General features: G+C 33.9%; 1 protein-coding gene across 1 annotated transcript in view; it reads left to right on the top strand.

Annotated features, from left to right (window-relative positions):
* The window catches only part of LOC113397669 (pikachurin), a 190,537-nt gene that overhangs the window by 85,863 nt on the left and 90,938 nt on the right, over positions 1 to 13,736 (top strand). Inside the window, exon 2 of the mRNA XM_064218608.1 lies at positions 113 to 251. Coding sequence (XP_064074678.1) covers positions 140 to 251 — 112 coding nt within the window. The 5' untranslated portion in view covers positions 113 to 139. The remainder of the gene's footprint in view (positions 1 to 112; positions 252 to 13,736) is intronic.

Here is a 13,736-nt window from a genome sequence, read left to right as displayed (position 1 = left end):
GCCATGCTGTAACCGAAATTATTTATGTGATCGTATATATCATACAATTTTAAAATAATTTCGGTTCACTATTAATGAACTTAGAACTTCATTTTAAACTATATTGTTTCAGAGGGTTGCAACACCCGGAGCATGGGCGATGGCATGGCGTGAGATGGCGCGAGTCGCGTTCGCGCTTGCCGCGCTTTTCGCGGCCGCCTCTTCGCGTGCGCCAACTAAGGATCCCCTGCAGTTTGAGGCGGCATTTCAAGGTAGACAGAATGTTAAATCATTATTACCATAAATATTTTCGTATTCACGACGTATTTAATAACTATGTATATAGTTGAAAGAAATAAAACTTCTGTATGTTTTTCCTGTATAATTTTAATGATGTCGTTGAAAATCAACACAAAAATATATTCCGATAAAAAAAAAATTTCTCGAACGGTTTTTGTATCGTTTGTCTCTGCGTGTACAATACACGGCCTTGTCAGTACAAAAAAAACCCTCTTGAAAAAAAAAGTTGTTACAGATTTTTTATATGTATTACGATTTAAAAAAAAAGAATCTGTCTATGTGTCATCAACCCTAACAGTAGATTTCGTTACTTATATAACAGTATATGCATAAGAGTCAATTTATGAAATACTTGGAGGGTACAACTTGCTGTAGTGCTCTCCTCTAGTATTTTATGCTCTCGTAAAAAATATAAAAATGGACTACTCCTGTTTGTTTTTAATAAATAAAGGCATTCGTCAGAGATATTGCGATTGGGGTATATTTCACATTCTCCAATTTTTAAAAGCAAGACTGGACAATTTATTTTTTTATTTTTTAAGGATGAGGTTTATTTGAAGAGGTAACTGTATAAATATCACTTTTGAGTTCTTGATCTTCTTTGGTTACTTTTTACACTACATAGTGATCTAATCTGGGTGAATGGGATTCAGACATAGATAATTATATTACTTTTTACTATATAATACGTATTACTCCTAACTTTTACATCTAAAGCTTTTTTCAAGAGTAAAGAAGAGGCCCTCGCTTGGCTCTGGGACGTTTGAAGGCCGTCACTTTTATAATTTAGATAAATAAAAATAAAGTAAATAATGCGACATATATTTTAACAAAAAAAAAGTAATTTTATTAAACAACAAAGGACACAGCTGTCTGAAGCAAGCAACGAAAGTAACGAAAGGAGTTTGTACATACTTATTGAATAAAAAATATCCTTCGGGTCGTTTACGATTCCGTAATGGGATCCATTCATAGAGCCCGCGGGCGGTCTTACAATGCGTATTGAACGAGAGTAAAGAAAATCTGTCTATTATTTATCTACCTTCCCTCCTTAATTTTAAAAGCATATTTATTTTTAATTATCTGTATCGGTTTTTATTTTTGCAAAGGAATCCTAATAAACCTTTTTAACGATTAACTTATAAATAACGATTAACTTATAATAAAGGAAATCAAAAACGTATGGCATCCAGAGGCAACCCTTTCTCTCAGAAAAGATTTTTTGAGAGAGAGTGTTGCCTATGGATGGATACAGGTAGGCGAAATACTTCGGATTCGATATGAATTGATATTTGTGTTAAATTAAACTTTTTAACTTATTATTCATTACCAGAGCTGAATTTATGAGGTCATCCAGGGCTTACCCAATAGACCCCGCAATAGACAGTCTGAAAAAAAAAACAAAAATTTCAACAAATACAAGTATGGTATGAGATAGTTTTGATTATTATTTCAAAAGTTACTGATAGGAAACGGAGAGAAAAAGGGCATCTGCAAATAAATTAATGTACTGTAATGTATGTAACCCGAAAATCCACAACAGCGCGATTTTTAAGATATTTTCTGCCTCGCACAACCACTCTGTGGAACCAGCTTTCGCCGGCGGTTTTTCCGAACCGATACGACTTGGGAACATTCAAGAAAAGTGCGTACTCCTTCCTTAAAGGCCGGCAACGCACCTGCAAGCCCCCCGGTGTTGCAGATGTCCATGGGCGGTGGTAGTCACTTTCCATCAGATGAGCCTCTTGCTCGCTTGCCACCTATGACATAAAATAATAATAATAAATTAATGTAAGGGTGAATGACAGAAATGGTTAAAATTAATTATCTGTAGTGTAATAAGATGGCCCATTTGTCAGTCTCCCTGCCAAATTCAAAGAAAAAAAGACGTATATCAGGTTCTTTCCCTTTGAGTTTTATTTATATATTATTATTTATATATATAAATAAATTAAATTATCCTTTAAGTTTATAAACGTTAATTAAGTAGAAAATTCATATTAATAATTAGATGGCAGGAATAGTTCCATTTAATTAGTATATACGGGTATTACTCTTATTGTTAGGTATCTTTGAATCCTTGTCTCATTTATTACCCAACCATTAATTTACACTGATTATATAGGTATGTAATATATTTACTAGGTAGGTTTGTAAGCTGTGAGTTCGCCTGCCTGAAGGAAATACATTTCAACGGTAACAACTTTTAATATATAGTTATAATTATTTATATTTATTAATATTACAAACCAATGTTGCCACGTATACCTTCTCTGACTTAATAAATTCTGATGTAGTTTTATGCAGTAAGATTAATAAAATAATGGAATATTGACAGGTCTTGGCTAAAGTAAATTATCAAGTAAAGTTTTAAATTGTTCATTCGTGTAATGTTATATTATAGAGCCGAGATGGCCCAGTGGTTAGAACGCGTGCATCTTAACCGATGATTTCGGGTTCAAACCCAAGCAGGCACCACTGAATTTTCATGTGCTTAATTTGTGTTTATAATTCATCTCGTGCTCGGCGGTGAAGGAAAACATCGTGAGGAAACCTGCATGTGTCTAATTTCAACGAAATTCTGCCACATGTGTATTCCACCAACCCGCATTGGAGCAGCGTGGTGGAATATGCTCCATACCTTCTCCTCAACGGGAGAGGAGGCCTTAGCCCAGCAGTGGGAAATTTACAGGCTGATTATGTTTATGTTATGTTATGTTATGTAATGTTATATTTTTTATCACAAATAAATAATATTGGCAATTGAAAACAGTTTCAACCTACTAACCTGTACTAAATAGTCTAGGTCTAGTTACACAATGGTATGTCTTTGTCTTTCAAATGTCAGGTTCAGGGTGATAAAAAGGGAGAGACCTTTATGTAATCCTATACATACGTGAACGTTAATAAGAAAACTCTCATCTGTTTTGGTAATGAAGACTGATGTTAAAAATCATGATTCTTAATACAAAATGTGAAAATAATGTTCTGTGTATTTTTCTATGTTACCGTACCTTTATTCAGTTAAGTCTCTTAAATTCTATCAAATATTAAATATAACTACAAATAACTACAAGGCGTATATAATAAATTTTGCCTTGCTATTATTGTCCAAGTTTTGGAAGCAGCTACTTGGTAAGCAGAAGATTTGAAACTTATTCGCAACGTTTGTGAATACTAAATATACATAGGGCAGAATTTTACCTGATATATGCAGGTTTCCTCACGACTTTTCTTACATCAATGAGCGTGAAAGCAGTTAAAATGAATAATTCAATAAATAAACACACGAAAGCTCAGTGTCGTTTGCCTGGATTTTAACCAGTGATATTCAGTTAGGATCTATCCAGTCGGCCGTCTCAAACCTGAAGTTATATGTTAGATGTATTTGGTTTTGGGCAACAGACATTGTAACTGTTTTAATTCCGCAAGAAAGGGCTATACATTATATTATAATCATGGAGCTCGAGATTCCTTTCAGGGTTGTTTTAATAAAATATAGCCATACATCATCATTCTCCTGCCCTTACCTCTTGCGCTGAAACCAATTTTATTTGAAGTCGGCGCAGCATGTGTCTTCTTCCATACTTCTCTGTCTGACGTCATCTCGCAAGTAAAATTCTTTCCAGCCATATCGTCTTTCACACAACTTACCAACTTACAATTGCTTCATAATATGTTCAAAACAATATTACGTTTATTGACATTAATGACTTTTTTGAAAGAAACAGTGACAGACATTGTATAGACACGAGGAGAAAAGGTAAACTAATATAACACCTAACATAGACTTCGCAAAGTCAATACATACTTTCAGGGACGCGATGTTCTAGTTTTTATAATAAAAATCCACAGTTAGTTTTAACTTAACTTATTCATATTTTTGTATAAAACATTGATCAATAAGGAATTTTACTTAAATCAAGGTTATATTACTAATAAAAAAGCGGTTGTTTTAGTATTGGTTGATTTTCATACAGGTTATATATAAATGTAATTATACATCATTGATATAAACTCTATAATTAAAATGGTAGAAAAGAGTAACCACTATATCCTTACTGGTTCTCCTCGGTAGAATATACTTACCACACAAGTGGTAGCTTTACATTTAATTCAACACTGACAACACTTAATGACGATTTAAAGTTGCTTCTGGTGAATAAAGAAGATTTTGAATTTGGTAGAACTATTCAGTTTTTTGTTTTATGAGCCTTAATAAGTTCTTGAATAAAGAATATTTTGATTTTACTTGAACATTCAATACGTTAGACTAATTTTTAAATAAAGCACGAATAATATTCTACTTTTTTTCAGACAGTAGCAAAAGTGTCTGTAATTCCAGTCTCATCCGTCGAAGTGGCAGATTGTTGAATAATCCACATTTAATTATGCCTCTCCCTTTAGGGAGCGGCCGATTAAACAGAACTTTTAGGGCAAACATTGAACATTTTTAATCAAGCCCTGTCGCTTCGGTCACAATCAAATTGGTACTTTAGTAATTACTCACGTAAAAACAAATTTTAAATGGATTTTTAGAAGGTTTTATTTAATATCTGCTGTTAGTATGTGCAGGTTGAATTTTGTAACTAATTTCCAAGTTTCATAGAGACCATTGACAATAAAAAATCAAATCAAATCAAAAGGTAAAATTATATATAGTTTCCCCTACCATTTCTCCCCCTTAAAGTGGAAATATCCAAAAATGCTTTCTAATATTACTTCATAAAATAGACCTATTTTCTAAATGTGATTTCTAGAATATTTTTTACTGTGTGATGATAATCAGTCAAACCAAACGATTTCATAAGTATAGTTTCAAGTCGACTCTTACAACTAAATTAGAGTCGTTTTACAAGATTATAATAAAACGAAAAGATTTCATTTCGAATGTGGTAAACAAATTACCTGTGTATTTTATTTAAACTTTTTAAGTATTGCAACATTTAATGTACAGAAACGTATTAGTTAGTTTTTTTACAAAATTAATTAATTAAACACCACACCTTTTAATTTATTGTACGACAACGTCCACCTGTAACATTTATGTCATAGTTAAAGTTTTCCATCAAATGCATGGATATTTTATAGAAGTATTCTTGAAATGGAATTAAACCAAGAACTCGAACCAAAACATATTTAGATAGAGTTCTACTTATGCGTCTTGGATGGTGAACTTAGTTTGCAACACTGAATACACATTTGCTCATTAAATAGGTAAACATATTCCGTATTGTAAACATTGTTTCTAGGCTTTGCTTTTAGTTATATTAATATCAATTTTATTTTATTTTTCTCGTATTTAATTTTCTATATCTGGTTCTTCCCTTATTATATATTATGTTGTTATCTCAATAAACTTCTAGTCTCGATTATGTATTAATATATACGTATTTAATTATAAGAGCATGCGGCATAGACCCTTCTCCCATACAGTTGATATAGCCCTCTAGCGTAAACGTTGTTTAACTGCGATTGTTTAAACAAACAACGAGATCTTTCCATCGTCATTGACTTCGCAATCGAAAGAATAAGACACAACATTGTTTCACTATTTACCACAATTTTTTTTTTATGTCCATGAAAAGATCGTTGTGTATTTTTAACGCGCATCACGCAAAAACCACTGAATATTTGGATACGAAATTTATACCATTATATTCAGCGTGTTACAGAGAAGGTTTTTGTCTAAATATTATCATACAATATAAGTCATATAACGTGTAACGTAACCACAGCAAACACGTGGTCGAGTCTGCTTGTCTATTATGTCGTAAACATAACCTACGTGCGTATAAATAGTAGTTCGTACATACGTACGTATAATACGTACTAATACGATCTCATAGTATAATTACCGCGTTAGATTATTATAAATTGAGTATATTCCTTTTTTATGACATAGGAGGCGGACTGGCAAATGGAACACCTGATGGTAAGTGGTACCCATAGATATAGATACTGTAGTAAGTATTCATCATTCTTCATAACAAAGCGCAACATAAGCGCGCCTTCCCCCTCATCCTCCACGTGGAAATATGGCGAACTCCCCCGAGTCCGCCACTGGAGGCTGGGCGTCAACGAAGCTGACGCCCTGCGGCGGATAAGATGGTAGGCTCCGCCACTGACAGCCGGTGTAAAACACCTGGGGGGCTCGAGTAGCGAGCCCTCCCACTCCCTCCTAGCCAACGAGGCCACTCACATGGTCCGCCCTGACGCCGATCAGGGACGTACCAGGAGCATCCCCGCGGCATCCCTCCCGCCAGTCTTAGTCGTGGCCGACGAGCAAGCTCAAGCCGGTCCCGTTGCCCAGGGTACACCACGAGGAGGTGACTGACATGTACCCCAAGTTGGTGATACCTACCCCTACCACTAAATTACGTACCAGATTTTTCAAATTATATTTTCCATTGCAATAACATCGGATTGTTAAACAAAGGGGATTTACTGCTCATAAGATAGAGCTACTTTCTTGTAGATACATCTACAAGAAAGGCACTTCATTTTTGGAAGAAGAAAATACTATTCGTATCCCTGCAACCAATCCATACCATGATTTGTCGAGCAATTCTTCTTTTATGACTGCGTGGCAGCCGATTATGTCGTTCACATGTTACTGAGTGGTTTCTATCTCCTATATTTTTGGCGCTATAAGAAATATTGCCTATTACTTACACCTATAATGTGCCACTGACACTGAAACCTAAGATATTATGTCCCATATACCTGGAATTACACCAGCTCACTTACCTCATACCAGAATACAGCAATACGAAGTATTGTAGTTTGTGTGTACATTACTAGGGCAACCTACCTAGAACAACTTGTATAAGCCCATCAAAAGTAAATTTTAAAGACTTGCTAACTGTGCAGAACATCGGCGTACAAGTGTGTGCGCCAACACAAGTAAAATCTATATATCTTCACTTTTATGCGATATAATCCGATGGCCCAGAACCGAGATGGCCCAGTGGTTAGAACGCGTGCATCTTAACCGATGATTTCGGATTCAAACCCAGGCAAGCCACTGAATTTCATGTGCTTAATTTATGTTTATAATTCATCTCGTGCTCGGCGGTGAAGGAAAACGTATTGAGGAAACCTGCATGTGTCTAATTTCAACGAAATTCTGCCATATGTGTATTCATCAATCCGCATTGGAGCAGCATGGTGGAATATGCTCTAAACCTTCTCCTCAAAGGGAGAGGAGGCCTTAGCCCAGCAGTGGGAAATTTACAGGCTGCTAATGTAATGTAAATGTGATCCGATGGGAGAGAAAATCTGGCAAGACTGAAGTGAAAGGCGAACAATGGTTTTACGTGCTGTTCAAAACGCAATTTGAACACTGTTCACAGTAAAATTTGGGACTGTTCCTGAGTATAAAACGTAGTACCGATATTAAAGGGAGATACGATGGGAGGGTCTTTCCGACATTGTGTGAATTTTATGTCCGACGTAAAATATAAAATGTATTACCATTGCCATACGTCTGATTTTATAACGGTTGTAATAGTTTTTATGTTTAACCGTTTTTATTAGAAATTCATTTAACAACATTATATTCATATACAGTTTATTGGTATAATGATAATAAATAATATCATAAAGGTTGGTTTAGTTACGTGTTACGCTGTTTTACAGAGAGCCGAGCCGAGATGGCCCAGTGGTTAGAACGCGTGCATCTTAACCGATGATTTCGGGTTCAAACCCAGGCAGGCACCACTGAATTTTCATGTGCTTAATTTGTGTTTATAATTCATCTCGTGCTCGGCGGTGAAGGAAAACATCGTAAGGAAACCTGCATGTGTCTAATTTCAACGAAATTCTGACACATGTGTATTCCACCAACCCGCATTGGAGCAGCGTGGTGGAATATGCTCCATACCTTCTCCTCAACGGGAGAGGAGGCCTTAGCCCAGCAGTGGGAAATTTACAGGCTGATTATGTTATGTTTATTATGTTATGCTGTTTTATTGTGATAGCGAAAATAATATTTGTATACTTTTATTAAGTATCTCACTAATATCAAATTATTCGGTTTTTTGAGCATAAATTAGATGTAACCCGAATTGTTACCCGAAGTTGGGAATATTTATACATTTATGCGTGGCCAGGACGTAAAACCGTTGGTCCTGAGCCTGCAATCTCTTGTCCACTTGCTGTCCCATGTGTGGGTATAAAGGAATCGATATTATATTACACTTGTAAACTGTAATATCTCACAATTAGAGTCGGTCCTTTTTAAATAATTCTTATATGATATCTAATTTATACTACAGTGATATTTCTGAATCGTCAAATTCAAGTTAATTGGCGACGTAAGGAATGGTTAATACATCTTAGAGCGCTAATTTCTATAGGTAGTGGTGACTACTTACCATCAGGTGGTACCTATGATCCAACAAAACTATATCATAAAAAAATCGATGTTTTTATTTTTTATTTTGTTATATTTCAATGGCCTTATACATATTAATATATAATTTTAAGTAGATTTTATTTCACGCCAAAGGAAGCGGTTGACATCTATACCTAATTTCAGTAACACTCAAATAATCTCAGTGCATTTCAGAGATTTTGATTACGTAAACAAACTCATGCATAAATCATGAAATCTGTGATATTCAAAATTTAAATTGCTAAGGCTTTATGGCTTCGAACCTTAGCTTAAGTTAGACTAGCTAATGGAAACAACGTCGCTTTCCATAAGCGACTGATAATACCTACCCAAATAAAATGAAAAACTAAACAATTATGTACTAAATTTAATTAGGATCGGATGTACTTTTGATTAGTCATTTTATTTATTTACGAATTTGTAGCAATATTACATAAACATAAAATTTTGACACGACAAAATATAATAAATGTTAGATCAAAAGTGAAAATCAATTTAAAAAAACAATTTCTTACTAACACAAAAGTATCATTCTCATAAAAATTAACCTAACACTAAATTTGACAACAAGATCTAAGAAACGAAATCAACACTAACAACATAAAATGAAACAAAAACAAAGATATCACTTATGTCCGAGCACAGAAGCTGACTCAAGGAAAAAAGAGGCCCGCGCCTACAATAACCGTCCTTATAGAGTTAGCATCCCCGCGCCTTCCTCAGGGAAACGTCCAACCCAACAATACAATACATCCTGTTCATTAATTTGGCCATGGATACGGAAAATATAAAGATAAAATAATATTCATCAAATCAAATGTATTTCATAAAAGTAGACTTTACAATAAAGCATTCGTGAATCGTCAATATATCAAATCTATCACCGTTTCGGTAAGCAGCTTCCAGCGAGAAGAAACAGCAAGAGACTCGCATATAATGTTAGTAATCACAGTATAAAATGAATGTTACATAACGCCCTATGATTATGGGAAACTTAATCTTGCGGAAGTATGTCACGCATACCTCAATAAATAATGTAAATGAAAACAAGATTATGGAAAAAATTGTCTTTGCCCTCCTTAAGACTTTATACATTTTTTTAATCCGTTTCACAGTTCAGGATTAAAGCACACTACACACTTTCATAACTCCGTATATATTCATATTTTCAAAATGAAATATCTAGATGAAGTAGGTACAATTTATTTACAATCGTATAGTACATATCAAAAATAAAACCTCATTTCCCTGCTTAATTGCAAATTTGAGAACTCTTCTGTCACCTGTAAGTTTTTGAAAGCTTTTATTCAACTTCAACTGTTAGTACGTGTGTGTGGGAAAGGGAATTTTATGGCAGCTCCAAAATGCAATTGAGCGGAAATTTCGCTTACAGTTTGAGTGTTGATAACGTTAAAATCTTGTATACAAATGTAAGATTGTTTTTATATAATGTTTAATATATTATATACTATACTATTATGTATAGTAATCTTGTATTTAGATTTTTAATTGATTAAAGAAGAATATAAAATGTAACCAAGGTTATATTTGGTTCTTCGTGGAGAATGGACTGTTAATATTTTTGAGGATTAATAAAAAATAAAATCAACCAAATTCTCATATTTTCAGCAAGTAAAAAACTAACAAAATAATAAAAGAAACAAGTCAAAACAGCAACTATATCATAGATTAAATCTGATAAAAAATGAGCTAACAGTAAATATAAATATTATAAAAGAAATCATTCATCTTATTCAATGATCTAAAAGTTTATTTAGTCAACTAAAATACTTGTATATTTGTATATCAAATAATTTATCGCATTGCCGGTCAATAATCCACTCAGTTGACGGCAATCGTTCCACGGCCATGAAATACGATCAACCGTAAAAGCTCTTCGCCCTTGTCTTGTTAGAGCTTCGTAAAGCTTTCAAGCGTTTCGGATATTATTGGACCAACTGACAAATTTAATATGAATAGCTCTTTATACAGCCCGAGATTGGTCCGAATTTGTTTAAGATTTGCTTCTGTTACTCGATATTTGCTACATTAAACAAATAACAATAATAAAATTCAATACATATACTTACGCCTATTTTATTCTAGGACGTATTAAAAAAGGTGCGCATACTTATGTGCGTGAAATATAATTAAAAATAGTTTTAAATTACACATTTTTTATTTTACGACCAAGGCCACCTTATAGTAAGTGCTCACAACCGCCCATAAACAATGGCGCTGTAAGAAATATTAATCATTCCTCACATTGCCAATGCACCACCAACATTGGGAACTGAGATATGATGTCCTTTGTGCATGTAGTTACATTGGCTCACTCATCGTTCAAATCGGTACACAACAATACTGAGTACTGCTGTTTGGCGGTAGAATATCTGATGAGTTGGTGGACGGTGGTAGACTTGTGAAGGAAAGGGGAAGCAGGAATTAGAGAGAATAATTCCTCAGAGAAATCACCGTGATACAGTCAATCCGATCAAGACGGGGATCCTCCCCTCCTCCTCCCCCGTGAGTACGTAACGCGTACACTATATATTATTATTCAATAAAAATACATATTTTATTAACGAGAGCATATTTTTATTAAATAACTCCATACTTATTTATCGGTTTTCTTCAATTATTTCAATAATAACCCATTTCGAATTTTCACACCTCATCTTAATTGACATTGTTTATTGACTACAGATTTAAATTGTAAATGATTTGATTTGTAAGTGTTATAGCGATGGTGAAAAAATAAGAAACTACATTTATTATTAAAAGATGATTATTATTATTTTATTATAATTAATAATTGGCATTTAACTTGGTGGTAGAGCTTTGTGCAAGCCCGCCTGGATAGGTACCATCAGATATTCTACCGCAAAACAGTAGTACTTAATATTGTTGTGTTCTAGTTAGAAGGATGAGTGAGCTAGTATAACTACAGGCAACAGGGACATAACATCTCAGTTCCCAAGATTGATGGCACATTGGCAATGTAAAGAAAGGTTAATATTTCTTACAGCGTCATTGTCTATGGGCGATGGTGACCACTTACCATCAGGTGACCCATTTGCCCGACCGCCTACCTATGTCATATTTTTTTAAATTATTAATTGGTCAATTTTATTTACCTTCTTTTTTGGATATACGTTGGCAATTGTGTGTATAATATAGTATAGCATTATATATAGATTATAAAAACGCTTTGAGATTTCTTGAGATCGCAAAGACTTTAATGCGAACGTTGGAAAAGTTAGGTGGTTTTAAATTTTAAAGTTTTTAATAGCTTAGACGTAAAAGTATGACGTACGTTTTCTTTTTACTATTGTTGTAAGAATATAGTTACCAATCCTCTCGAACAGAACACGATGAGATGCATCGCGAGGAACCTTGCATGGTTTGGAAAAATCCAACCCGCTTTGTAATAGTGTGATGGAAAGTCCAAACCTTCTCCTATAACAGAGAGCAGAACTTTGCTTAACAATGGGATAATTTCTTTAAATATCATCGGTGTTAGGACTTTGTGCATGCGCGACTGTATGGATACCACCCACTCAGACATTATTCTACCGCCAAAGTGAGCCAGTAATTAACACCAGAGACATACTCGATACATCATAAATCCCATGGAGCGCATCGATACTGTAAGGAGTAGTATATTGGCAAAGGTCGAAGGACATCTTGACATATTTCTAAATTTAAAAAAACGACGGACATTTTTTTTTTTAAAAAAAGTAGGCGCTTTTCTTATTCTTTGTCATAATTTTATTTTAACGTCTACCACAATATATTTTATAATTACCCAAACAACAATATTAATATTCTATTGCAACAATGATGGAACATAATAAACATAATAGTTAGATTATATTCATAAACTTCAGTAGAATTTAAAGCTAGACAACGCCCGCTCCACAAATATTCTTCTCAACAAAGAAATGAACCGGAATACTAATGGCAACCCAGACAATAAACGTCTTATTACGCTTTGAATAGTAAAATATCAGTGCAATTTGTTCGCTGACTCCACGAGAGCTGAGGTCTCGAATGTTCCGAACATCTATAACGCAAGCGTCAACGTTCAAGTACTACTTGTGCAGCAGGAAGTGGGAGCGAATCAAAATATTAAAAGTATTATGGGACTTACAACGGCTTTAGTTTTTACATTTAAATCTAATGAATAGTTAAGATCTCTTATTATAAGAAGAATTAATTGATGAATTATATTTATATGCAAAGGATAAAATATAAAATTATATTATTAAACTCGCTTATATAATTTATGGTGTGTATTTGTCTGTTGAGACACTTGAAACTTGGAGAAGTAATGCAGAAAGCTTAATTAAAAGTATAACACCTCGCCTTTTTGCCTCCACTGGTGACAGGACGACTGGTTCGATTTTTACCCAGAGGATCGGAATTGCGTTTCAACGGGGAAATGCCGCTAGCATTCTTGCCACCATTCCATGTGTTCAATATTTATACAGTAAGTATTTTTAATATATATTGGTATATATTTAAGGACTTAATGTTAATAATTCATATGTAATCTATAAAATCGACATACATGACTAAAACACGTGTATTATACAATTTAGTGTTGCTTCTTAAGCCTATATTCCATTAACGTCCACGTGTTAACTTTGCTCGTTTGTTTAAATTTAGCTTATCGCTGCTATTTACTTCTCTATATAATCTATATTGTGAAGCAATGGTAACTACATTTAATATCAATACATGACGTTTCAATGTGCTTTTATAAGCCTACTTCTATACTAAAATATTTTGAATAGAACCGGGATTATAAGTAAATATCAGGTTGAGCGATAATATTATTATCGACGATGTATGATGACGATGTATTCTAATTTTGAGTTACCTAATATTGTGCATTATTTTATTTTTTATGAAATTTAGCTGGGTAGAAATACAATAGCAACGTAACTTAAAATAAAATCTTCATCATAGTTTTCGTTGACTTATTTATCTTCTGCCTGTCCTATATTAATATTTAATATATTAATCGCGGCTATAAAAATCAAAATCAAGATAT

Source organism: Vanessa tameamea, chromosome 23, assembly GCF_037043105.1.
Source record: "Vanessa tameamea isolate UH-Manoa-2023 chromosome 23, ilVanTame1 primary haplotype, whole genome shotgun sequence".
NCBI classification, from domain to species: Eukaryota; Metazoa; Arthropoda; class Insecta; order Lepidoptera; family Nymphalidae; genus Vanessa; species Vanessa tameamea.
The sequence above is the reverse complement of the archived record's forward strand: the minus strand, read 5'-3'. Positions and strand labels throughout refer to the sequence as shown.